The following is a 24,190-nucleotide window of genomic DNA, read 5'->3' as shown; positions in this document are numbered from 1 at the left end:
GGAGTACTCGCCGGAGTGAGGAGCGGGCGTGGGCCGGAGGGGAGCATGAAGGAGGCGACGGCTGCCTCGGCCTGCATCGCCTGGAGCGCACGCGGAGGCAGCAATCGGAGGATGATTGGGCGACATGTTGGCACTTGGGAGAGGGACACGGTTTGGGCCGGGAGTCTTTTGTTGGCTGCCGAGGCTTCCGTCAGTTCGAGGATAGACAAAAAATCCACACTTTTACGAACAGGACGCGGTCGAATTTGGCCCAGCCGGGCCAGACGCGTCACCCTTAAATCTATTGATGATCAGCGAATTAGTATCACATCGGATATTAAAAAATCTCAAGCGGTTTTAGTACCACCTCGTGTATATGTTTTTAATTCAAAGTGAAAGCGTAACCTTACGGGAAGAAGCGTATTGTGACAGTGAACCCGAGAAAGTCAATCCGTGCTTTATTATTATTACGGAGAGATTATATTATATTATATATATATATATATTAGGGAGAGATTTATTTATTTATTTATTATTATTATTATTATTATTATTATTATTATTATTATTAGTGAGAGATGAGAGATTATTATATATATATATATATATATATATATATATATATATATATATATATATATATATATATATATATATATATATATATATATATATATATATATAGTACGCAGCGGGCGAAATATTAAGTATAAATTGCTCCACGTGCTATTATGCAACATTTTTTAATATAATTTTTGCAAATGTCAGCAATAAGGTCAATGTAACCTTTGAGTGTAGCAATTATGATCTCGACGCACCGCGATCTAGCAGGGTCCGTGCAACAGGATTGTAATGAATGAAATTGCTATCTTTCCTCTAAAAGAAACAGAAATAAGGCAACCTGCAAAAAGTAAGGCTCGACAAGGTTTTTCATCTGTGGTGACGACGGACCCTGTTTGTACTTCCTAGGTTGCAACACCAGGACAGCCCGATACAAAATGCCTGTGCGTTGCAACGGGGAAAAAGTATCCACGTACTTCACATTTATGACTCGTAAATACATTTAATTCAATGATGCTTCCCTACAAACAAACAACGTTTGCAATGTACTTGGGTTGACTGGGTGGAGGAACTGGATGGAAGAGTGCGTTTCGTATCCCACTGGCGAGAGCAGGAAATTGCACAACGTTTCCGAGATGTTTACCCTGATGCTCCGGCCTTAGTCTCGGAGCCTTACGGACCTAAGTTTGACTGGTTGCTCCATTTCTAGGTTAGTTCACCAGCCTCATATTTTTATTTGTCATGCATCTGGTTGTACATATACCTTCTCTATTTACTAACTGTCTTTATTTACTTACTGACTACAGATCTAGAAGTTTCTGGGGTATCCACAAGTCCCCTTGACTGCGACACAGATCACTCGGAGCCTGGAGGCATACCTACTGTGGCTTCTTGATAACCCACAAGTATAGGGGATCGTAACAGTTTTCGAGGATAGAGTATTCAACCCTAATTTATTGATTCGACACATGAGGAGCCAAAGAATATTTGTGAGTATTAGCAGTTGAGTTGTCAATTCAACCACACCTGGAAACTTAATATCTGCATCAGAGTGATCAGTGGCACGATAATATGATGGTCTGATAGCAGTAGCAAACAATAGCATCAGTAGTAACAATGACAACAGTGATTTTGTAGCAGTTGTAACGGCAGCAACAGTAGTAACTTAGCAGAGATCAATATAGGAAAAACTCGTAGGCATTGGATCGGTGACATATGGTGGATGACATTTATCATGTAACAGTTATAACCTAGGGCGACACAAAACTAGCTCCAGTTCATCGATGTAATGTAGGCATGTATTCCGTATATAGTCATACATGCTTGCGATAAGAACTTGCATGACATCTTTTGTCCTACCCTCCCGTGGCAGCGGGTCCATACGGAAACTAAGGGATATTAAGGCCTCCTTTTAATAGAGAACCGGAACAAAGCATTAACATATAGTGAATACATGAACTCCTCAAACTACAGTAATCACCGGAAAGAATCCCGATTATTGTCACTTTGGGGTATGCGGATCATAACACGTAATAGGTGACTATAACTTGCAAGATCGGATCAAGAACATAGATATAATCATGAAAATATAAACGGTTCAGATCTGAAATCATGGCACTCGGGCCCTAGTGACAAGCATTAAGCATAGCAAAGTCATAGCAACATCAATCTCAGAACATAGTGGATACTAGGGATCAAACCCTAACAAAACTAACTTGATTACATGATAGATATCATCCAACCCATCACCGTCCAGCAAGCCTACGAAGGAATTTACTCACGCCCGGTGGTGAGCATCATGAGATTGGCGATGAAGGAGGGTTGATGATGACGACGACTACGAATCCCCTCTCCGGAGCCCCGAACGGACTCCAGATCAGGCCTCCCAATGAAGAACAGGAGGTGGCAGCGGCTCTGTCTCGTGAAACGTGATGAAACTTTCTCTCTTATTTTTTTCTCTGGAAATAGGAATTTATAGTCCAGGAATTAGGGTCGGCGGAGCCACGAGGGCCCCAACAAGCCACCAGGGCGCGCCTGGCACCTGGGGCGCGCCCTGGTGTCTTGTGGACCCAGGGTGGCCCCTCTCCGGTGGTTCTTCGCTCCAGTATTTTTATATATTATATAAAAATTCTCCCGAAAGTTTCGTCCAATTCTGAGAATTTTTATTTCTGCACAAAAACAACATCATCGCAATTCTGCTGAAAACAGTGTCAGTCCGGGCTAGTTCCATTCAAATCATGCAAATTAGGGGCCAAAACAATGGCAAAAGTGTTTGGAAAAGTAGATACGTTGGAGTATCACTTCTCGGGAAGGTGATGTTCACAGAGAATGGAGGGAAAGGGTTGGTGGGAAAGAATGACGACAAAGGGTTGGCGGGAAGGATAATGCCGGAACATATGGAGGGAAAGGTTGCGGGAAATTGCGGCTAACTAGGGAGAGGGTGGCGGGATAAAATTATGGTCGAAAATATGGTTCCATACAGCCGTCGGTTGAAAATTTTGGTCTCATGCAGCTGTCGAGTTTGCCTAAGCCGATTTGAACTAATCGGTTTCGGCGAAGCTGATTACTACTAACTGGTTTCGGCTAAACCGATTAGTACTAACCAGCTTCAGCTGACTGATGCTAATGCCGCTGGTCGACCGGCCTATCGGCTTAGGCTAGGTCGACTGGGTCCTAATTAGCCTAGGCATGGCCGACTGGATCCAATGGGCTTAGCGACGCTTGATGCTGTATTGTTTTTCATAAATTTTCGAAATGTCGTATTATTTCTCAATTTTTCTAAAAAATATTTAAAAAATTAGCCTCGAACTTTTCGAAATGTCGTATTATTTCTCAATTTTTCTAAAAAATATTTAAAAAATTAGCCTCGAACTTGACGGGTTATGACGATGATGCAAATTTCAAAACGAGGACAATTATGCGAGCTCAAGGCGTCCAGCTTGGCAGTCCAGTCACCCAATGGGGCAATCTTCCCTAAAGTAAATCACCTTTTACCAAAACCGGGTGTGCTAGAACAAGGACAAAAGGTGAATATTTTCATGGAATCAAATAGTGTATCTGCTGATTGCAGTGCACAAGATTCAAGAGCAACCGTAACATCCATAGCGTATCGCATAACAGCATTTCATTTGGAAGAAGCAGCAGAACTAAGCAGCCAAGCACAATACCACGTCATTGCTGCTACCAAATATATATGCACTAATACAAGTCAAAGCTAGGCACACAGACTGTTTCATCTAACCCAAAGCTTAGCCAGAGTGATATCAGATTCTTTCTGTTGTTTTCTCATCAAGTTCAATTGTCATTCAGACATAAGCATAATACTGATGCAAGCAACAAACACACTCCTATCCTCAGTGGTTAAAAGTATATTTGTAGTATGCTAATAGCAACATATAACTTATAACAATCATGGACAATATCTGATCAAGCAAATAAATGCACCATAAATCAACAGTGAAGTTATACAATCAGACCATACAAATGAGTCGTCGGCTCTCTTTATTTCAGCAAAATGAATAGACAGTGCAATTTAAATCATGGACTTTGTATTTAAATCGTGCCTATCCAAGCTTGCATACTCCTAACATGGATCATGAACAACATTAGGAACAGTACGTTGTGGACAAAAATCCGGAAACACAGCAAGCATGCATGTAGATGTATATCGCTGTCATGGATTATGAAATAACAGAAATGAATTATTTATTGCTCTCTAAATTGTTTGTATCTGCCCAAATTCCCTGCACATAGGATTTTCTGTTATACTCCCTCCGTTCGGAATTAGATGACTTGGAGAGAGAGCTAAGCTAGTACAAATTTGTATACAAATGAAGTCAAGTAATTCCAAACGGAGGGAGTAATAAACTGATAATGGCACACCTAAAGTCCATTCTTCTGGGTAGAAAGGACCTTAATTCACAGTTTAAAGGAAAGCATGGCACCAAGAATTCAAACCTAGCATTTGAAATCACCAAAAGAACTATTTTATTTTAGCATTTGTTTCCCTCTGAGTTGCTTAAGCTGTTACTTACCTTTGTGCAAGATACCTATTTCATCTTCAGACAGTGCAGTGCATGTGGCATAGTGATAAATTGGACTTAACGGTGCCTAAAAAAAATATGGTCCATCATTTCAAAACAAAATGCCAGAGCACATGGTAGAACCAGACTGACCAAGATATATATTTGTTTAAGGTAAAATGAAGCCTAGACTTATGTCCCTATCATAAATGTAATTATGTATAAATAAGTGTCACCCAGACCCAGTTGAAGCAACAATCAATAGTAAATTTAGCCCCATATTCCATAAGTGCATGGTAAAATGGATAGGCAGAACAAAAATTAGAAACACCGTAAATAGCTACGGAGGTAATTTGGTGTAAATATGTAAATAAGCAACCAAGCACCATAGAGAATTTGCAAAAATTGAAGCACGATGCCAAAAGGAGCAATTCTTGAGGAACATTCTTAGATAGTAAGCGATGGATAAAACTTTCCCATCAATATTCAGCCATACATTTAGACGAACTCCTGCAATGTAAACTGAATCCTGGAAACAGCATTTCTATTTAACTAACAATAGTCTTCTGCAAGAGAAATGATAGTGCTAAATAACTTGGGCACTTAATAGTCACTGAAGCCAAGCAAGTAGGATCCTTCCCAAATCCCAGTCCAGAGAAAACACATTACCAACAGTCTAAGGCAGTACGTTATAGATGCTTAAACATAAAACTAATGGGCAGCACATTTGTCTTCGCGGCATTTTGAGACATCAAAAGGATCCTCAATAGAAAAATCAAATCCTCTTAGGTAGCACCACGCTGTACCTTCTTGCTCAAATGGACTCTTGAAGACCATCATCTTGCAGCATCCATTAGCCCATTTTGCAGAAGCCATGAAGATCCTCAGCTTGGCACCCAAATTATCTGACGGCAAATGCCCATGGGTCATCACAATCACCATCTCCTCCAGAACTTGCGCATGCTCGGCAATGTACTTGAGGAAGTCAAGCTCGCTTTTCCTCCCCCGGAACTCACGGAGAACCAACTTCTTGATGTGCCTCTGGATGCATTCAATAGGACCAGCATCCTTCCAGAACTTGAGGTTGATGGCTTTGCTTGTGCCACCAGTTTTAGGTCCCCAGAACTTGAAGTCATCATTCTCGGACTGCAAATTAATAAATCAAATAGAGGACATAGATGGCACGTCATGAGTAGCAGTCTCATTTGGTGCAGGCAGACACAAACATGAGTAGTCACTCAGGTCAAATTATACCTGGACATAGAGCGTCTCGATGTTAGGAAAGCATCTGAGGAAACTAGGCAGCATCCTGGCTTCAAAGTGGGTTCCAAGTTTCACTTGAACTCCCAGCATCTGAACGCTTGGGACGGTGGTGTTTGGACTTGCCTTGGTGTTAACCTGCAAATTAATTATGATGCATTTTGTGGTAATACTGCTATATATACTACAAATTAAAGGATGGAACTTAGAAATTACTATTAAAACATGGTGATTCGAAATGAAAGAAGATTCATAGTTATTAAGAAATTAAAGCACGGACCATGATGGCTGTGTTGCCAATCTCAAGTTGGTGCATTCCAGGCACCAAGAATCCCAGGAAGCGCAGCTTGGGTGCATGGCCGATCTTGACTTTGGAGGACATGTTGGTGAGATCACGGTCGCCCCAACCCCAAGCTTCCCACAGAAAGAGCCTCTCCAGGCGTGTAGCGCGCACCACATTGATTTCTGGCACGATAGCCATGCACACCTGAACGCTTCGTAGACTGCGGCTGTGGATGCGGAGGCACACTGGCCACCGGCCTCTGGCGATCATGAGCTTCTCCAGGACGGGGCATCTGTCCAGCACGAAGGCGAGGTCCTCGTCCTTGATGACGAGGTTGCAGAGGCCAAGCTCCCGGAGGTAGGGGAACGCAGCAGTAGGCGGGAGGTCGGATGTGCTTGTGTCCGGGAAGCACCAGGTGCCGATGTAGAGCTTGGTGAGGGCGGTGCACTTGAAGAGCTCGGCGGGTATGGGCAGCTCGTCGTCGAACTTGGATGCGAGGTTCACAAAGACGAGTTCTTTGATGCCCTTGGCGGCGAGGAGTTTGAGCCAGAGCTCCAACTTGTCCGGGTGATACAACATGTTGTTGCCGGCGAGGTAGACGAAGGCGAAGGGGCCCGGGTGCGCGGCGAGGACGTGGGACACGTTGTCTGCGAGGGTGCCCATGGCTTCCAGGATGCGAAACAGGCCGGCGTACCAGGACTCGAGGCCCATCTCGCGGAACTGGGTGGACCCGCGGCCGCGCCCCACGACGCTGCGGTCGGAGAGGAGGTGCGCGTCGACGAGGACGAGCGGCACCGAGTGCCAGACGCGGCGCCAGCGCTTGGCCAGCGCGGTGGTGCGCGCGGCGTCCTTGGCGGGGAGGCGGGAGACGATGTTGCGGAGGATCCCGACGGGGAGGCGGCTGATGCGGTCGACGCCGTCCCGCGCGGCCGCGGTGGCGGCGCTGGCGAGGGGCGCGGCCGTGGAGACGGTCGGCCTGGGGATGGCCTTGAAGACGTCCACCGTCAGCATTCGCATGTTCTCGTCCATCTTCTTGAACTCGGGGCCAGAGAAAATCATCCCGGCTACGTCCTCCATGGTGAGGCCAAAGGACGGACGCCGGAGGCGGAGGCGGAGGCGGAGGCGGAATTGAGGGCGCGGCGGTGGAGCTGGTGGGAATGGGGAAAGTGGAGTGGAGGCGAGGCGGCTGCTTTGGTCTTTGTGAATGATTGAGCTAGGGTTTTGGTTCCTTCCTTGTCGGCTGGCTTGTGTAGCTGGGCCAAATGTCCCAAGCTGTATTGTTGTTCCAGGGCCCATCACACGCTCCTACTTGGTGCATTTAATTTGAAATTGAAGGCAAGCTCAATGCCTCTTTAGTTTGTCAAATGAGGGAAGCACGTACTCCATCTGTTACCGAGTTTAATGAAAATGAAGCTGTGGGTTCGAGATCATTTTTTTATATCATGGATGTTTTAGCTTAAACCTGAGATTGGGACTTTCCAATACTTTTATCATGGATGCAAATGACATGCACATGTAGGTGATGTTTCTCGAAACATTTTGATATCTTATTTGTATTTTTCTGAGTTAGTATGAATTTTTATGAAGTTTTTAAAGTGACAATCAAACGGTCAAAGGGCAAAAACATAAGATGAGCAAAGCGGTTTGGGCATGAACGCGTGTTTTTGGAAATTAGGGGTAAACCAGTCGAGTGTGACCAAACTAGGGGCACAAAACCAATTATCCCTTACCTTAAATATGAGGTGATGTGGGAATCTGACCCGTCCCTTCGGACAACTGTACAAGAGGCGTGGGAATCAGTCCCGACAGGTGCAGCAACGGAAGTAGTAGAGCAGTTAAAATCTTTGGCCCTGTTTGGATCATGGGGTTAGAGCTAGGTTGGGTTAGTTGGGGGCTTAAATAACCCAAAAGTATCCAAACAGGTAGGGTTAGAGTGGGTTAGTTCCATCTAACCCAACTATCCCAATGGAGATGTGCTTATTTGAGTTAGAGTGGGTTAGAAAATAACTCTAACTCTAACTGTGTTAGAGTATCCAAACAGGGCCTTTATCGGGATTGTTGGCCGCTTGGGATGAATATTAATAAAAGACTAAAGAAAGAGTTGGAAATTTTACGTGCTGTTCCTGGGAGAGTTGCCCCCTCGGTAAGAGAAATTGAACATATAAACCCTTCTAGAGTACCCGCTCACCTGGGGCACTCGCGTCGCTCCTTCGATCTCGTTCACCCGATCTACATCGCTGGAAAGTTTTCTGTCCTTTTCATCTCTCTGTCAAATATCCCACCGTCTGTCTTAACTCACGCAATGAATTTGGGTTCTGGTGCATGACAACTGGGCCAGACAACTGCGTGGGACCAGCGCTGCAGTGTGCGGTTTGTGCGTGCACTCGTGTGCAAAAAATAGATGATCTGCGGTGAAAAGTGGGGTGGACTGGAGCACTCGTCGCCCACACCCAATCCGCCAATCGTGGCACCTCGCAAACCCTACCCCTTTGCACCAATCCTCACAGCCGCCACAAGTCTCCCTCTTCCTCCATCCTCCCCTCCCGCATCCCATCCCCTCTGCGCGGTGGCGGCGACAGCGGCGAAGCGGAAGGCAGCGGCAGGCGTAGGCGGGCGGTGCAGGGAGGCGGATGCGGTCGGGCCGCGGCGGCGGCGGGCGTGGGTGGCTGCGGAAGGGCGCAGCGCCGGGCGTGCGCGGGGCGGCGCTGGAGGGCGCGGGGCAGGGCGTGGCCGGCGCGTGCGGTGCGCGAACGAGGCGCGCATGGGGCGGCCAGGCGGGGCGAGCAGCAGCTTGGCGGCAGTAGCGCGCGCGGTTGGCGCCCAGAAGCAGCAGCGGGCTCGCGCGGGCGGCACGGGGCGCGGCGTGCAGAGCCGACGGGCGGTAGCGGGCGGGGCACATGCGGCCAGGTGTGACGCTCCCGATTTGACCGTACACTAATCATGCACACAAATGTGTACGATCAAGATCAGGGACTCACAGGAAGATATCACAACACAACTCTACAACATAAATAAGTCATACAAGCATCATAATACAAGCCAGGGGCCTCGAGGGCTCGAATACAAGTGCTCGATCATAGACGAGTCAGCGGAAGCAACAATATCTGAGTACAGACATAAGTTAAACAAGTTTGCCTTAAGAAGGCTAGCACAAAAGTAGCAACCATCGAAAAGGCAAGGCCTCCTGCCTAGGACCTCCTAACTACTCCTCGAAGCCGAACTCCACGTAGAATCATCCTCGGGGTCTCTAGCTCCTGGACTCCAGCATCTGGTTGCGGCAACCAGGTAGAAAGGAAAGGGGGAAAAGAGGAAGGAAAGCAACCGTGAGTACTCATCCAAAGTACTCGCAAGCAAGGAGCTACACTACATATGCATGGGTATATGTGTAAAGGGGCATATCAGTGGACTGAACTGCAGAATGCCAGAATAAGAGGGGGATAGCTAGTCCTGTTGAAGACTACGCTTCTGGCCATCTCCATCTTGCAGCATGTAGAAGAGAGTAGATTGAAGTCCTCCAAGTAGCGTCGCATAGCATAATCCTACCCGGCGATCCCCTCCTCGTCACCCTGTTAGAAAGCGATCACCGGGTTATATCTGGCACTTGGAAGGGTGTGTTTTATTAAGTATCCAGTTCTAGTTGTCATAAGGTCAAGGTACAACTCCGGGTCGTCCTTTTACCGAGGGACACGGCTATTCGAATAGATAAACTTCCCTGCAGGGGTGCACCACATAACCCAACACGCTCGATCCCATTTGGCCGGACACACTTTCCTGGGTCATGCCCGGCCTCGTAAGATCAACACGACGCAGCCCCACCTAGGCTCAACAGAGAGGTCAACACGCCGGTGTAAATCCTATGCGCGCAGGGGTCTGGGCCCATCGCCCATTGCACACCTGCACGTTGCGTACGCGGCCGGAAGCAGACCTAGCCTAGCAGGCGTTCCAGTCCAATCCGGCGCGCGCCGCTGCGTCGCTGACGTCAAGAAGAGCTTTGGCTGATACCACGACGCCGGGATACCCATAACTACTCCCGCGTAGATGGTTAGTGCGTATAGACCAAATGGCCAGACTCAGATCAAATACCCAGAACTCGTTAAGCGTGTTATTTGAAGTAACCGCGGACGCCGACCAGGGCCAGGCCCACCTCTCTCCTGGGTGGTCTCAACCTGCCCTGTCGCTCCGCCACAAAGTAACAGTCGGGGGCCGTCAGGAACCCAGGCCCACCTCTACCGGGAAGGAGCCACCTATCCTTTCAGCCCCCTCATCAAAATCACTTGCGGGTACTCAACGAGCCGACCCGACTTTAGTCACCACATGTGTCATGTATATAAAGTATATAGTATATACCCGTGATCACCTCCCAAAGTGATCACGGCCCAGTAGTATAGCATGGCAGACGGACAAGAGTGTAGGGCCACTGATGGAACACTAGCATCCTATACTAAGCAGTAGGATAGCAGGTAAGGGTAACAACTGTAGAAACAATGACAGGCTATGCATTAGGATAGGATTAACGAAAAGCAGTAACATGCTACACTACTCTAATGCAAGCAGTATAGGGACCAATAGGCGATATCTGGTGATCAAGGGGGGGCTTGCCTGATTGCTCTGGCAAGTAGGAGGGATCGTCAACTCCGTAGTCGAACTGGGCAGCAGCAGCGTCAGTCTCGTAGTCTACCGGAGAGAAGAGGGGGAAGAAACAGTAAATACAATGCAAACATAAGCATGACGATGCGTGACATGACAATGAGCGGTGCTAGGTGTGCCCTAACGCGGCAGTAGGTGGTACCGGCGAAGGGGGGAACATCCGGGAAAGTATTCCCGATGTTTCGCGTTTTCGGACAATCGGACCGGAGGGGGAAAGTTCCATGTTCGCTATGCTAGGAACGTGTGGCTGACAAACGGACTACGTATTCGAATTCGTCTCGTCGTTCTGAGCAACTTTCATGTACAAAGTTTTTCCATCCGAGCTACGGTTTATTTTATATTAAATTTTAAAGATTTAAATCATTTTTAGAATTTAATAAATTAATTTAATTGGAAATTTAATTAATGCATCAGCATGACGTCAGCAGTCAACGTTGACCGTTGACCTGGTCAACCTGACAGGTGGGTCCCACCTGTCAGGGGCTGTTAGCTAATTAACAGTAGTTAATTAGGTTAATTAATTATTAGGTTAATAAATCTTAATTAGTTAATATTAACAGGATTAATTAAGTTAATTAATTATCTTAATTAATTAATTAATTTTATTATTTATTTATTTTAAATCTTTTTTATTTATATTTTACTTTTATTCCTTTTTTTCTAGGGTGGGCCCCATATGTCATAGGCAAGGGGGCCATAGCGGGTGTGGGCTACGGGCACAACCCGAACGGGCGACGGGCGCCAGCCCGCCCGACAGGGCGCTGCGGCCAGCGGGTGAACGGGGCCGGCGCAGGGCCCGGCGCCGGCCACAGTGGCCGGAGCGGGGCGTCCGGCGACCAGGACTCGCGTCGGCACAGGCGAGCGCGAGGGGAGGTCGTGGGCGCGACGATTGGAGGCGTCGCGGTTGGGCGAGGCAAGCGGCCAGGCAGAGTGGGGCGCGGGGGGGCAGCATCGGCACTAGCAGCGGCGGCGCAGCAAGCAGGCTGCAGCGCGGGGAGCGGGGTGGGGGCCGGCGTGAGGCACTAAGCCAGCGCGCGGACGTGGCCAATGTGGGGCGCACGAGGAAGCAGGAGGCACGGGCGCGTGGCGCGCGAACGCGCGCACTTCGGCGCGGCCAGGAGCAGGGGTGCGGCGATGCTGTTGTGCACGGGCCGGCGGGAGAGCGTGCTCGGCCACAGGGGCTAACGGAGGAGAAGGGGGAGCTCACGGGGTGTTGTAGGGAACGGGGCAGTGGGGCCCGAGGAGGAGGTCGGAGACGTCGTTCCGGCGGGGAGGCAGACCATCATGGTAGCTCCGGGCGGCGGCGGGGTCCGGTGGGCGTCGGGGTCGACGCGGTTGTCGGGGGCGAGCGCCGTCCGGTGGGGAGGAGGATGGGGATGCGGCGTAGGAGGTTGGGAGCCGCGAGGAGGAGGCCGGGGGTGGCGGTGCTCGGCGCCGGCGGGCGGCGGCCTCTAGGGAGCGGCGGCTCGGGTGTCGGTCGCCCGCTCCACTGAGCGTGCGCGCGTGTGGCGGCGCGGGTGAGGGGAACGATGGGGGAATCAAGTGGAGTGGGGGGTAGGTGGAGTTAGGGTTCGGGGGGGGGGGGATAGGCCATATAGGCCGTGACTAGGCCAGCTGGTTGGTTAACTAGCTGGGCCGGTTGGCCCAATGTGGGGGGGGCCTTTCATTTTATTTTTGTTTTATTATTTTATTTATTTCACCTTTTCTGTTTTAGTTTTGTTTCCTATTACTTCTTTTTTTGTTTTAGTAAAATATACACTTATCATCTCAATCAGTATCTCAACTTAGTCCATAGCCACAAAAAGTGTAGTCCTCAAATAAATTAGTTTGACATTTTATTAATTAAAAAAGGTATTTAAATAATTGTTTTGCTGGTGTTTTAATCATCTTAAGGTATTTAAACATTTTATAAAGGTGTGGTTTCTCCACCATAATTACCTATGTAATATTTGATTCACTCCGAACATTTTAGTTTTAATATTTGAAAACTTTTATGTTTGCCTGATTTTGAATTTGAATTTTGAACCGGTTTTTTTGAACTAACGAGAGATTAGTAATAGTAACCGAGGTGATGTGGCATCATTAGCGTGGGATCACTGTAGCCTAATTATCCGGGCGTTACAATTCTCCTCCACTACAAGAAATCTCGTCCCGAGATTTAAGAGGTAGAGTAGGGGGAAAAGTTCTGGTTACGGAATTCTAACGAATCTTCTCGGTCTTGGTTGCTCTTCTCGAAGAAGTTGATCCGTTACGTTGATGTCTTCATTTTTGATGCTTAAGGTAATCATGATGAAGCTGGCATCCTTTCTTCGGGAACTCCATCGTGCTTACGAAGGACAAGGGGTAACTTCGGAATAACGGACCTCTGAATGGTTGACTATCTGGTTGATAACATCGGGGAAGGTGGCAGAAAGTAACTCTCGAATGGAAATTTAAGACAATATCGAGAGCAAAGTAAGGAGGTATCGTGGGGAAGTTTCGAGCGGGCAGGCAATCGCTCGATGCCTGTAGGGTTCAAAGCAACGGGAATAAGTATTGTGTCTGATACCAAAATTGATGATCTCACGAAAGGTGGCACGTGAATTACATACGAAGCCAAACGTGAGAAATAACCTTGGGAACAGGGGGTGTACAAGAGAGTCAGGTTTCGATCCTATGGAACTATGGGTTATGGGCCCACCATGTGGTTTTTTTTTGTAGGAGCAGTGACATCTTGCACGGTCATGATAGCAAGGCATGTCAGAGAGTACCCTGTCAGTTATGTCGGCAACACGTTGGTACCAAGGGCGAGGGACGAAGAGAACTATTTTCCTGCTCGTTGAAACGAGGCGGACCAATAGGCAAGTTCTCATCCATCGGTGGCTACCGAAATGTCCTCAACAAAAGTAACATGGTCTACTGAGAGAGTGGTACAACGAGGTGCTCAACTAAGCAGGGAATTATCTCTGCTCAGCTAAGTCAGATTACAAGAAAGGTTAAACAAAACAATGGAAAGGAAAATATGATTATCAGATTAAACAGAACAATGGAAAGGAAAATGTGTTTAAACACATATTTCAAGGGTATAACCTTCCCAAGGTCAAGCAGAGCATGATATCCATGACAGGATATAATGTAGAAAACCCTTTAGGTAAGGGGAGAGAAATTTCATGTCATTACCCATACAACGGTGTCTGGTTAATTGAGCAGGAAACAATTAGCTTTGGGCTTCAAATGTTTTTATTGAAGATCGGAGTACCATAGACATTCTTCGAGATAGCATTGACATGGTCAACAGGTGAATATCAGACTTTGGAAACAAAAAGGATCCATCAGGAACAACTTATAGAATAAGTCTTACAATTCCCTCATGGAAGAATGGCTAACCTTGCTAAAAGGAAATGGTAACAATAGGTCCTCTGGCCAGGTGTGCTAGGCACGACATCGCCCTACCGGGTCATATAAAGACCAATGTATAACTCTTGGAAATATGTTCCAACCATCATATCTGACCGAGGTTCAGATCTGATTGGTGTCAGGATACCTCAGACTCAGGATGTCTGAGAAGAAAGGTGCAACACAAATTGATGGGATGACATTGTAAGATTCTCGGGAAATGAACTATGAAAGCAAGTTCCGAAACAAGAGTTCATCATTAAACCAAGGAGAGGATGAGGGGGTGGTTGATGGACTCAGCGACAATTCCTCGAGATTTCCAAAAAGAGGGATTTCCACACTTATGTGAACAAGGAGATAACATTTGTCAGATCAAATGATATAATGAGGTATGCTCGAGGAAAACATACACAATTAAACATTGGTTGAAAGGTGCACCCGAAATATGGGCTTAGGTAGAATGATCTATGTTAGAACGGTGATTCGATAACCAATGGTCTAAGAATGAAATATCGACCATTAACTTCAAAGCAATAGGGTTGCTAGGAGTTTTGAAGTCGCACATCATAGTTCAATTGTCGGTTTTCCGGTTAGAAACAACACGAGGATCAGAAAACAAATGGAGATGGCAAGAAGTATTACTATATCAAGAATTCTCAAGAAGTGGAGAAATTCTCACAATATCCTTGACATAAAAGATGGTAATACTCCAAGGTAGAACATAACATAAGCTGGTTAGAAAGGAGCTCCATAACATGATCAAGTTTGTGATGAAAGGAATGTAAGGATGTTGTCGATGGTAACTCAAATTACCAAGGAACGAGGATGGCACTTATCATCAAGAATTCCATTGATATCCTGGAAGGAGTCAAAATGTTGATGATGATCACGACATTTTGTTGTCGAGGGGATCCACGAAGAAGCAATTGATCAGCGACTGCATCAAGCAAAAGGACTGATGCAACAAAAGATTATTGGAGCCACAGATACTACACAAACTCGGGGTCAAGTTTGTTGTTCGAGGTGAAACGATATGACGAGGAAAATCGACGTAAGCTTAGCTCATCGTCGAAAGTGGTGCTCCGGGAATAAGGACCAGGTAGCACAATTAAAATCATCAAGATAATGATATAGCCAAACAGGCTAGGAATGGCGTGATCGGGTACAAACTCGTACTTAAATAAGATTACTAAGAGTTGTTGAACCGTAGTGCGGACTCGGTTCAGTTATCGGTGTCTTTGCGTGATTAATAACCCAGAGCGCGTGGAAAATTGGAATCAGTGAGAATGTAGCACTTGATGAAGAACTCATAAGAAGTTATGCAGTTCCATGATAATCTCGAGATACCAGGGGGTAATACTCGACGACAGGTCAAGGTAGAGGTTGGACTAGGATATTGATTTGCAGAAGACAAGTGCTCAAACTTGCACGAGAAACAGAATCAAGGAGAAACATGGTCGGAACCACGATTGCAAAGGATCAATTCACCGACACCAGATGATATTATACCAGGGAAATAGCTATTATTATAAGAAGCTTCCCTGATAGGATCTACATCGTGTCCATGGGCATGAACACAAAGGTTCAAGGTCGACTCCCACTTCTTCAATGCATAACCTTCCATTCGCCTCTCGTATTTTGATAATGACATTAGTTGTGGAAAGTTTTTACCTGATGCAATACTAGATAAGTATGACCCGTGAAATCTTTCGGGTTCACACGGATTAGGGAAGGTGTAGGTTCAACCCATCAGGGCATCTTAGGAACATATACCACAAACTTCGGAGTAAATAATACAAGCTCGAAAGTAGAGCATGGTTCACAAAGCAGAGGATACAATTTACCAAAGGCATCATGTATTCGAGGAAAAGCTCACAAGCTTATTTAATATGGAGGACATTGTCGGATAAAATCCGACAAAAGGGTCTGGTGGTCCACAAGGGATCTGATGTGAGCATCAGTACTCAACCAGAGGAAGAAAGAATGCAAGGAGATCAGATTATAGAAACAACTGACTAACTCAAAAGCTCAAATGCAAAGGAATTATGAATTCCAAGACAAGGGATCAGAAGCAATGCTCTGATTAGGGATGGATAAGTCGAGTAAACTTACGGGTACAATCGATGGCAAATTTGATTGGTCGAGATCCAGCTCACGTTTAAAATGACGTCTGAGCCGGAAGGATGAATTCTAGGATCTGATTGAGGATTGCGAGCTTTCGCAACAAATTGAATCAACGGACTCAAAATGATAATGACAAGAGATGCCAATAAGATTTAGACTTATGGGATTAACCATAATGCAAGCAAGTAAGAATTTCAAGAGCAATAGGCTACTCAGGATTTTGGAAGTTCAAATAGTATTTTGAGGACTTTTGTGAAATACATGAATCAACTGGGGATGAGCAAATATCCGGTGAGTGCTAGAAATTATCCTTAATGGTATTCATGTGGCAAAGAACAGCAAGGCAGTAAGCTCAAAGGATTCTCGGAGCAGCAAAGAGAATTTCGGGGTATCTTGTAATAATAAGATCAACTGGGAAACATTGTATGAATGGCGAGTATACGTGGCTATCCATAGGAGTTTATCGTTGAAAGGGAATTGCAAAAGCAATGAACACAAGTTCTCGGGTTATCAGCGGAGAGTATCTTCAGGGTCTTCACGTGCAACAGAAGATCATCAGTAATAAGGGGCTCTCCGGGTGAAAGTGATAACGAGATCCTAATGTCAGATTTAGCAAAATTCAATTAACCCGAATAGAAGAGAGATCCGAGTCCCAGAGTATAGACAAGGAGTAAAAGATCTTAATACCACCCAATGGCGACGTAGGCCCGTAAGACACACAGCCATGTTAGTAAAGTTTTGCAATGACTAGACTCAACTTCGGCCAAGGAGTTGGAAAGGGGACTCCTACAGGCAGTCGGCTCTGATACCAACTTGTGACGCCCCCGATTTGACCGTACACTAATCATGCACGCAAATGTGTACGATCAAGATCAGGGACTCACAGGAAGATATCACAACACAACTCTACAACATAAATAAGTCATACAAGCATCATAATACAAGCCAGGGGCCTCGAGGTCTCGAATACAAGTGCTCGATCATAGACGAGTCAGCGGAAGCAACAATATCTGAGTACAGACATAAGTTAAACAAGTTTGCCTTAAGAAGGCTAGCACAAAAGTAGCAACCATCGAAAAGGCAAGGCCTCCTGCCTAGGACCTCCTAACTACTCCTCGAAGCCGAACTCCACGTAGAATCATCCTCGGGGTCTCTAGCTCCTGGACACCAGCATCTGGTTGCGGCAACCAGGTAGAAAGGAAAGGGGGAAAAGAGGAAGGAAAGCAACCGTGAGTACTCATCCAAAGTACTCGCAAGCAAGGAGCTACACTACATATGCATGGGTATATGTGTAAAGGGGCATATCAGTGGACTGAACTGCAGAATGCCAGAATAAGAGGGGGATAGCTAGTCCTGTTGAAGACTACGCTTCTGGCCATCTCCATCTTGCAGCATGTAGAAGAGAGTAGATTGAAGTCCTCCAAGTAGCGTCGCATAGCATAATCCTACCCGGCGATCCCCTCCTCGTCACCCTGTTAGAAAGCGATCACCGGGTTATATCTGGCACTTGGAAGGGTGTGTTTTATTAAGTATCCAGTTCTAGTTGTCATAAGGTCAAGGTACAACTCCGGGTCGTCCTTTTACCGAGGGACACGGCTATTCGAATAGATAAACTTCCCTGCAGGGGTGCACCACATAACCCAACACGCTCGATCCCATTTGGCCGGACACACTTTCCTGGGTCATGCCCGGCCTCGTAAGATCAACACGACGCAGCCCCACCTAGGCTCAACAGAGAGGTCAACACGCCGGTGTAAATCCTATGCGCGCAGGGGTCTGGGCCCATCGCCCATTGCACACCTGCACGTTGCGTACGCGGCCGGAAGCAGACCTAGCCTAGCAGGCGTTCCAGTCCAATCCGGCGCGCGCCGCTGCGTCGCTGACGTCAAGAAGAGCTTTGGCTGATACCACGATGCCGGGATACCCATAACTACTCCCGCGTAGATGGTTAGTGCGTATAGACCAAATGGCCAGACTCAGATCAAATACCCAGAACTCGTTAAGCGTGTTATTTGAAGTAACCGCGGACGCCGACCAGGGCCAGGCCCACCTCTCTCCTGGGTGGTCTCAACCTGCCCTGTCGCTCCGCCACAAAGTAACAGTCGGGGGCCGTCAGGAACCCAGGCCCACCTCTACCGGGAAGGAGCCACCTATCCTTTCAGCCCCCTCATCAAAATCACTTGCGAGTACTCAACGAGCCGACCCGACTTTAGTCACCACATGTGTCATGTATATAAAGTATATAGTATATACCCGTGATCACCTCCCAAAGTGATCACGGCCCAGTAGTATAGCATGGCAGACGGACAAGAGTGTAGGGCCACTGATGGAACACTAGCATCCTATACTAAGCAGTAGGATAGCAGGTAAGGGTAACAACTGTAGAAACAATGACAGGCTATGCATCAGGATAGGATTAACGAAAAGCAGTAACATGCTACACTACTCTAATGCAAGCAGTATAGGGACCAATAGGCGATATCTGGTGATCAAGGGGGGGCTTGCCTGATTGCTCTGGCAAGTAGGAGGGATCGTCAACTCCGTAGTCGAACTGGGCAGCAGCAGCGTCAGTCTCGTAGTCTACCGGAGAGAAGAGGGGGAAGAAACAGTAAATACAATGCAAACATAAGCATGACGATGCGTGACATGACAATGAGCGGTGCTAGGTGTGCCCTAACGCGGCAGTAGGTGGTACCGGCGAAGGGGGGAACATCCGGGAAAGTATTCCCGATGTTTCGCGTTTTCGGACAATCGGACCGGAGGGGGAAAGTTCCATGTTCGCTATGCTAGGAACGTGTGGCTGACAAACGGACTACGTATTCGAATTCGTCTCGTCGTTCTGAGCAACTTTCATGTACAAAGTTTTTCCATCCGAGCTACGGTTTATTTTATATTAAATTTTAAAGATTTAAATCATTTTTAGAATTTAATAAATTAATTTAATTGGAAATTTAATTAATGCATCAACATGACGTCAGCAGTCAACGTTGACCGTTGACCTGGTCAACCTGACAGGTGGGTCCCACCTGTCAGGGGCTGTTAGCTAATTAACAGTAGTTAATTAGGTTAATTAATTATTAGGTTAATAAACCTTAATTAGTTAATATTAACAGGATTAATTAAGTTAATTAATTATCTTAATTAATTAATTAATTTTATTATTTATTTATTTATTTATTTATTTTAAATCTTTTTTATTTATATTTTACTTTTATTCCTTTTTTCTGGGGTGGGCCCCATATGTCATAGGCAAGGGGGCCATAGCGGGTGTGGGCTACGGGCACAACCCGAACGGGCGACGGGCGCCAGCCCGCCCGACAGGGCGCTGCGGCCAGCGGGTGAACGGGGCCGGCGCAGGGCCCGGCGCCGGCGACAGTGGCCGGAGCGGGGCGTCCGGCGACCAGGACTCGCGTCGGCACAGGCGAGCGCGAGGGGAGGTCGTGGGCGCGACGACTGGAGGCGTCGCGGTTGGGCGAGGCAAGCGGCCAGGCAGAGTGGGGCGCGGGGGGGCAGCATCGGCACTAGCAGCGGCGGCGCAGCAAGCAGGCTGCAGCGCGGGGAGCGGGGTGGGGGCCGGCGTGAGGCACTAAGCCAGCGCGCGGGCGTGGCCAGTGTGGGGCGCACGAGGAAGCAGGAGGCACGGGCGCGTGGCGCGCGAACGCGCGCACTTCGGCGCGGCCAGGAGCAGGGGTGCGGCGATGCGGTTGTGCACGGGCCGGCGGGAGAGCGTGCTCGGCCAGAGGGGCTAATGGAGGAGAAGGGGGAGCTCACGGGGTGTTGTAGGGAACGGGGCAGTGGGGCCCGAGGAGGAGGTCGGAGACGTCGTTCCGGCGGGGAGGCAGACCATCATGGTAGCTCCGGGCGGCGGCGGGGTCCGGTGGGCGTCGGGGTCGACGCGGTTGTCGGGGGCGAGCGCCGTCCGGTGGGGAGGAGGATGGGGATGCGGCGCAGGAGGTTGGGAGCCGCGAGGAGGAGGCCGGGGGTGGCGGTGCTCGGCGCCGGCGGGCGGCGGCCTCTAGGGAGCGGCGGCTCGGGTGTCGGTCGCCCGCTCCACTGAGCTTGCGCGCGTGTGGCGGCGCGGGTGAGGGGAACGATGGGGGAATCAAGTGGAGTGGGGGGTAGGTGGAGTTAGGGTTCGGGGGGATGTGCCATATAGGCCGTGACTAGGCCAGCTGGTTGGTTAACTAGCTGGGCCGGTTGGCCCAATGTGGGGGGGGGGCTTTCATTTTATTTTTGTTTTATTATTTTATTTATTTCACCTTTTCTGTTTTAGTTTTGTTTCCTATTACTTTTTTTTTGTTTTAGTAAAATATACACTTATCATCTCAATTAGTATCTCAACTTAGTCCATAGCCACAAAAAGTGTAGTCCTCAAATAAATTAGTTTGACATTTTAATAATTAAAAAAGGTATTTAAATAATTGTTTTGCTGGTGTTTTAATCATCTTAAGGTATTTAAACATTTTATAAAGGTGTGGTTTCTCCACCATAATTACCTATGTAATATTTGACTCACTCTGAACATTTTAGTTTTAATATTTGAAAACTTTTATGTTTGCCTGATTTTGAATTTGAATTTTGAATCGGTTTTTTGAACTAACGAGAGATTAGTAACAGTAACCGAGGTGATGTGGCATCATTAGTGTGGGATCACTCTAGCCTAATTATCCGGGCGTTACACCAGGCTCGTGCGCGAGGCGCGGCCAGGGCGTGGCCTGAGGCGCCTAGGGCAGTTGGTGGTGGCTCGCCTTCCGTCCTCGAGCCCCACGCCCGTCCTTCTCTCTGCATCGCCTCCTCTTCCTCCCCTCCAGGCTTCTCCACCGCGCGGTCACGCCTAAACACCGGCCGGGATGAGAGTGAGGGCGGCGAGGGAGAGAGAGACAGGAGAGGATTCGTGGCGCCAGGGGCTATGGCGGCGGCAACATTGGGAAAGGCAGGGGAGGAGGAGGCAGTGGCCGCTGATGGAGAGGTGCCTCTCCTGCCATCAAGATGCATCCAGAATGGCGATGACGAGCGGCCGATCAGTGTGGCCATGGTCTTATGAACGACAGAGGCTTCTCTCCCCCCGCCTCTCCTCTTGCCTCTCCTCCTGCCTCTCCTCCAGGTCACAGCTGAACCTCATCGGAAAGAGATCGGCCTGGTACCTTTCCTCCCACTCTCCTTCTTCTCCTCATGCCCGTCCTTCTATGTATTCTACATTTACCAATGGACAAGAATGACACTTCAGATATGAGGTTATTGTTGTTGTAGCTTTTCATTATAATTTTCTTTTACTTTTGTTGATCTATGTAAGAAATTAGTTTTATTTGCCCATGATACTGCTGAAAAACATGTTCACTTCAAATAGTAAATCATATCCTGTCATTATTCAAGAGGTAAACTGAGGAAAAGAAAGTATCAAGAAAGCAACCATCGTGTATATATCTTAGTATATATTTGCCCATCGTTCTACAAGATGCTAATCGCTTCAGCTTTGGGTTAACTTGTTGGTTGGCTCCTGAAACTGAGCACATGTTGGTATTTCATTGTTGTACTGGTGTATGCAAGGGTTATTCTCGTGCAGAGGTTTTGAACTGTGATTTCCTTCTCTTTCAAGTCTAAAGCATTCGACTGATAATTTCAGGCAGGCATTTCAATTTTCTGTCATGCTTCTATATATCAAGCGTGGTTGAGAAAGTTCCATTTTTAAAAGGGGCTGGAGCTCCATGGCTTACAGATCTAACGACCCCTGATGCTCTTTGCATATTTCCCATGATAACATCAATGTTCGTCATGCTTCCCTTTGAGGTATGTGTTCAATTCTTCTTATCTAAATGTATGTTTGTTCTTGGGCTACAAAATTTGAGATGCCATTTATTGTATCCTTCAACTATTTTTCCTGCTGAACCTGCCGGCTCGACCCAGGAGCGGCAGGTGCAGATGCGTGTGCGAGGAGTGCCGTCGGTCGACCGGCGTTCTTTCTTCGTCAGGAAGGGTGCAGCCTGCTATTCAAGCCCCTCTCCTTTGCTCCTTGCAGAGGTACATCGACCTTCTCCTTCCCTGTTTATCTTGCCCCGTTGTGCTCTTGCCATAGCTGCTCCTAACCCAGGCTTTCGCCGCTCCTCAACTCTCAGCAGGAGAGGCATGGGCACCACCACACTTGAGAGATGGACGAGGACATGAAGCTTTCGTGGAGAGGACGAGGTGGCCGCCGCAGCACCCCCACGCCGCGGACGCGGAGATTCCCATCCTGTCTGCCCCCGACAACCACTTCGGTGGCGCCATGAACGGAAACAATCGCCTCTTCACGACAGGCGCAGACCGCATGGTCGTCTTCCTCTCCGGCTTCTTCTACACCATCAGACTCAGACCCTCTCCCGCTCCCTCTCCCTCTGCATCTCTGTAAAAATATGGTAAGCATTTCTTCAGAGTATCTCTATTGACTGATTTGGTTCCTTCTGTATTGACCTGTGCAAAATAGGGTCAATGAAATCAGAGTATTGACTTGTATTGCATTTGTAGCTCAGGTCAACTAGGAGATGATGCAAGCCAAGGCGCTCACACCGATTTAAGATGGTATATTCTGAACTTCCTTTGGTTTATGAGACAAAAAGGATGTTATATCTGCATGCTACTACAGTTTAGGCATTGATGTTATTTGAGCATCTTTTGGTCCTGATGCCATATTTATTGCAGTTACAAAATTATTAACATTAATTTTCATTTATCATTTGTTGATCTAATTTTTTAGACCAAAATGAGAAGCCATCCTTTTATTTTCATTTCAGGTGTGGGTGATCAATAGAAGACAAATGAATACACTGATGGAAGGCCATGTCAAAGTACCTTTCTATTTTGTATTTTATTTTTGTTTAGGATCTACTATAATTTCCCAAAAAGTTTTTATTCCTGAAATTCATTGTACATACATGCTTGGTTTTACTTCAGTTAATATATAATGGGCATTCTATAATTACTAAGAACTGATATGTGAGAGTGTGCCTCCCTGTTTTGATAAGATAACTACTTTTGGTTATAGATCATGACTAGATTAAGTAGGCTTATATAAAAAAAAATTCATTGTTCCACTCATAGAAACTTAACTGCTGCAGTGTTAATACATTATAGTCATCCTTCACGACCTTGTGATTGGCTGCCATGTCTGCGCAATATCCTGTGCCATGTCGTATGGTTATTTTTTGCAACAAAGGTACCTTGTGGTCAGCGGACTTGCCAAGGTAGCGGTGTTTGACCTAGGGTTGTGGCCATCATTATGCTTGATCGCGAGATGGCACTATCCCCTGCGTTGTTGTGGTCACTGATGTGGGAGGAACGATCGGTCATCGGTCGATCTCAAGATGACCATGACACCTAGGCTGTGGTCATGTGGCCGCCGCCTACGGGGAAGCATTCCCATTAATTCTGAATCTGCAAGTTTGGAATCATCTCCCCCATTCAGCTAAGCTACACATATTTTGCTTCTATTTTTTTCTTTCTAGGTCCCGGACCATCTCCATTCTGGTAAATACCTCATCACATAAACGTTGTTGGTCCCTGGTGTGCCCATTCCCTTCCTTACTTTCTCCATATTGGTTATGATGCATGGTCTCTTTCCAGCTATGACAAATGATATACTGCATACTGCATACTGATGATAGGATAGATGATTTATGATGTACTATTTTAGATAACGGTACTAAGTTTTTATTCCATAGATGATATTTGGTTTTATTCTACATTTTTTTCCTTTGCAAAGATAGATATTATAAGAGATAAATAGCATGTACAGGTTAACCTTTTTTTGCGGGGATGTACAGGTTAACCTTATATAGCCTTTTTTATGAGCGATAATCTAACACTTACAAGATCATCTTAGGATTTCCTAATGGATCCTGTACACATTCCACCAAGGATTATTTTAGATGCTATGCTGAAAGACACTATAGCTCCCAAAATCTTT

At 47.0% G+C, this 24,190-nt stretch overlaps 1 protein-coding gene and 1 long non-coding RNA gene across 3 annotated transcripts; one reads left to right on the top strand and one right to left on the bottom strand.

Annotated features, from left to right (window-relative positions):
- Positions 1 to 5,128: 5,128 nt before the first annotated feature.
- LOC109772626 (putative FBD-associated F-box protein At5g56440) lies at positions 5,129 to 7,214 on the bottom strand. The gene is made up of 3 exons (XM_020331331.4): positions 6,103 to 7,214; positions 5,817 to 5,960; positions 5,129 to 5,708 (listed from the first exon to the last, which is right to left on the bottom strand). Exons 1-3 carry the CDS (start codon positions 7,180 to 7,182, stop codon positions 5,274 to 5,276), a joined length of 1,659 nt encoding a protein of 552 aa, XP_020186920.3. The 5' UTR covers positions 7,183 to 7,214; the 3' UTR covers positions 5,129 to 5,273.
- A 1,394-nt stretch (positions 7,215 to 8,608) lies between these two features.
- On the top strand, positions 8,609 to 23,203 carry LOC109749693 (uncharacterized). Of its 2 annotated transcripts, none has more exons than XR_012204120.1 (7): positions 8,609 to 9,012; positions 20,936 to 21,391; positions 21,875 to 22,038; positions 22,156 to 22,269; positions 22,365 to 22,643; positions 22,758 to 22,806; positions 23,019 to 23,203. It is a non-coding gene; the product is annotated as an uncharacterized lncRNA (long non-coding RNA). The 2 variants fall into 2 exon arrangements; XR_005771810.3 differs by having other exon boundaries at positions 22,753 to 22,806.
- The last annotated feature ends 987 nt before the right edge of the window (positions 23,204 to 24,190 follow it).

This window comes from Aegilops tauschii, chromosome 3 (assembly GCF_002575655.3).
Source record: "Aegilops tauschii subsp. strangulata cultivar AL8/78 chromosome 3, Aet v6.0, whole genome shotgun sequence".
Classification (NCBI taxonomy): Eukaryota; Viridiplantae; Streptophyta; class Magnoliopsida; order Poales; family Poaceae; genus Aegilops; species Aegilops tauschii.
The sequence above is the reverse complement of the archived record's forward strand: the minus strand, read 5'-3'. Positions and strand labels throughout refer to the sequence as shown.

Excerpts from the sequence above, each read along its gene's own strand:
- LOC109772626 (XM_020331331.4), bottom strand. The coding sequence starts at position 7,182 with ATGGAGGACGTAGCCGGGATGATTTTCTCTGGCCCCGAGTTCAAGAAG. Across the intron at positions 5,961-6,102 it reads TTGGCAACACAGCCATCATG|GTTAACACCAAGGCAAGTCC; the intron begins GTCCGTGCTTTA and ends ATTAATTTGCAG. Across the intron at positions 5,709-5,816 it reads TCGAGACGCTCTATGTCCAG|TCCGAGAATGATGACTTCAA; the intron begins GTATAATTTGAC and ends ATTAATTTGCAG.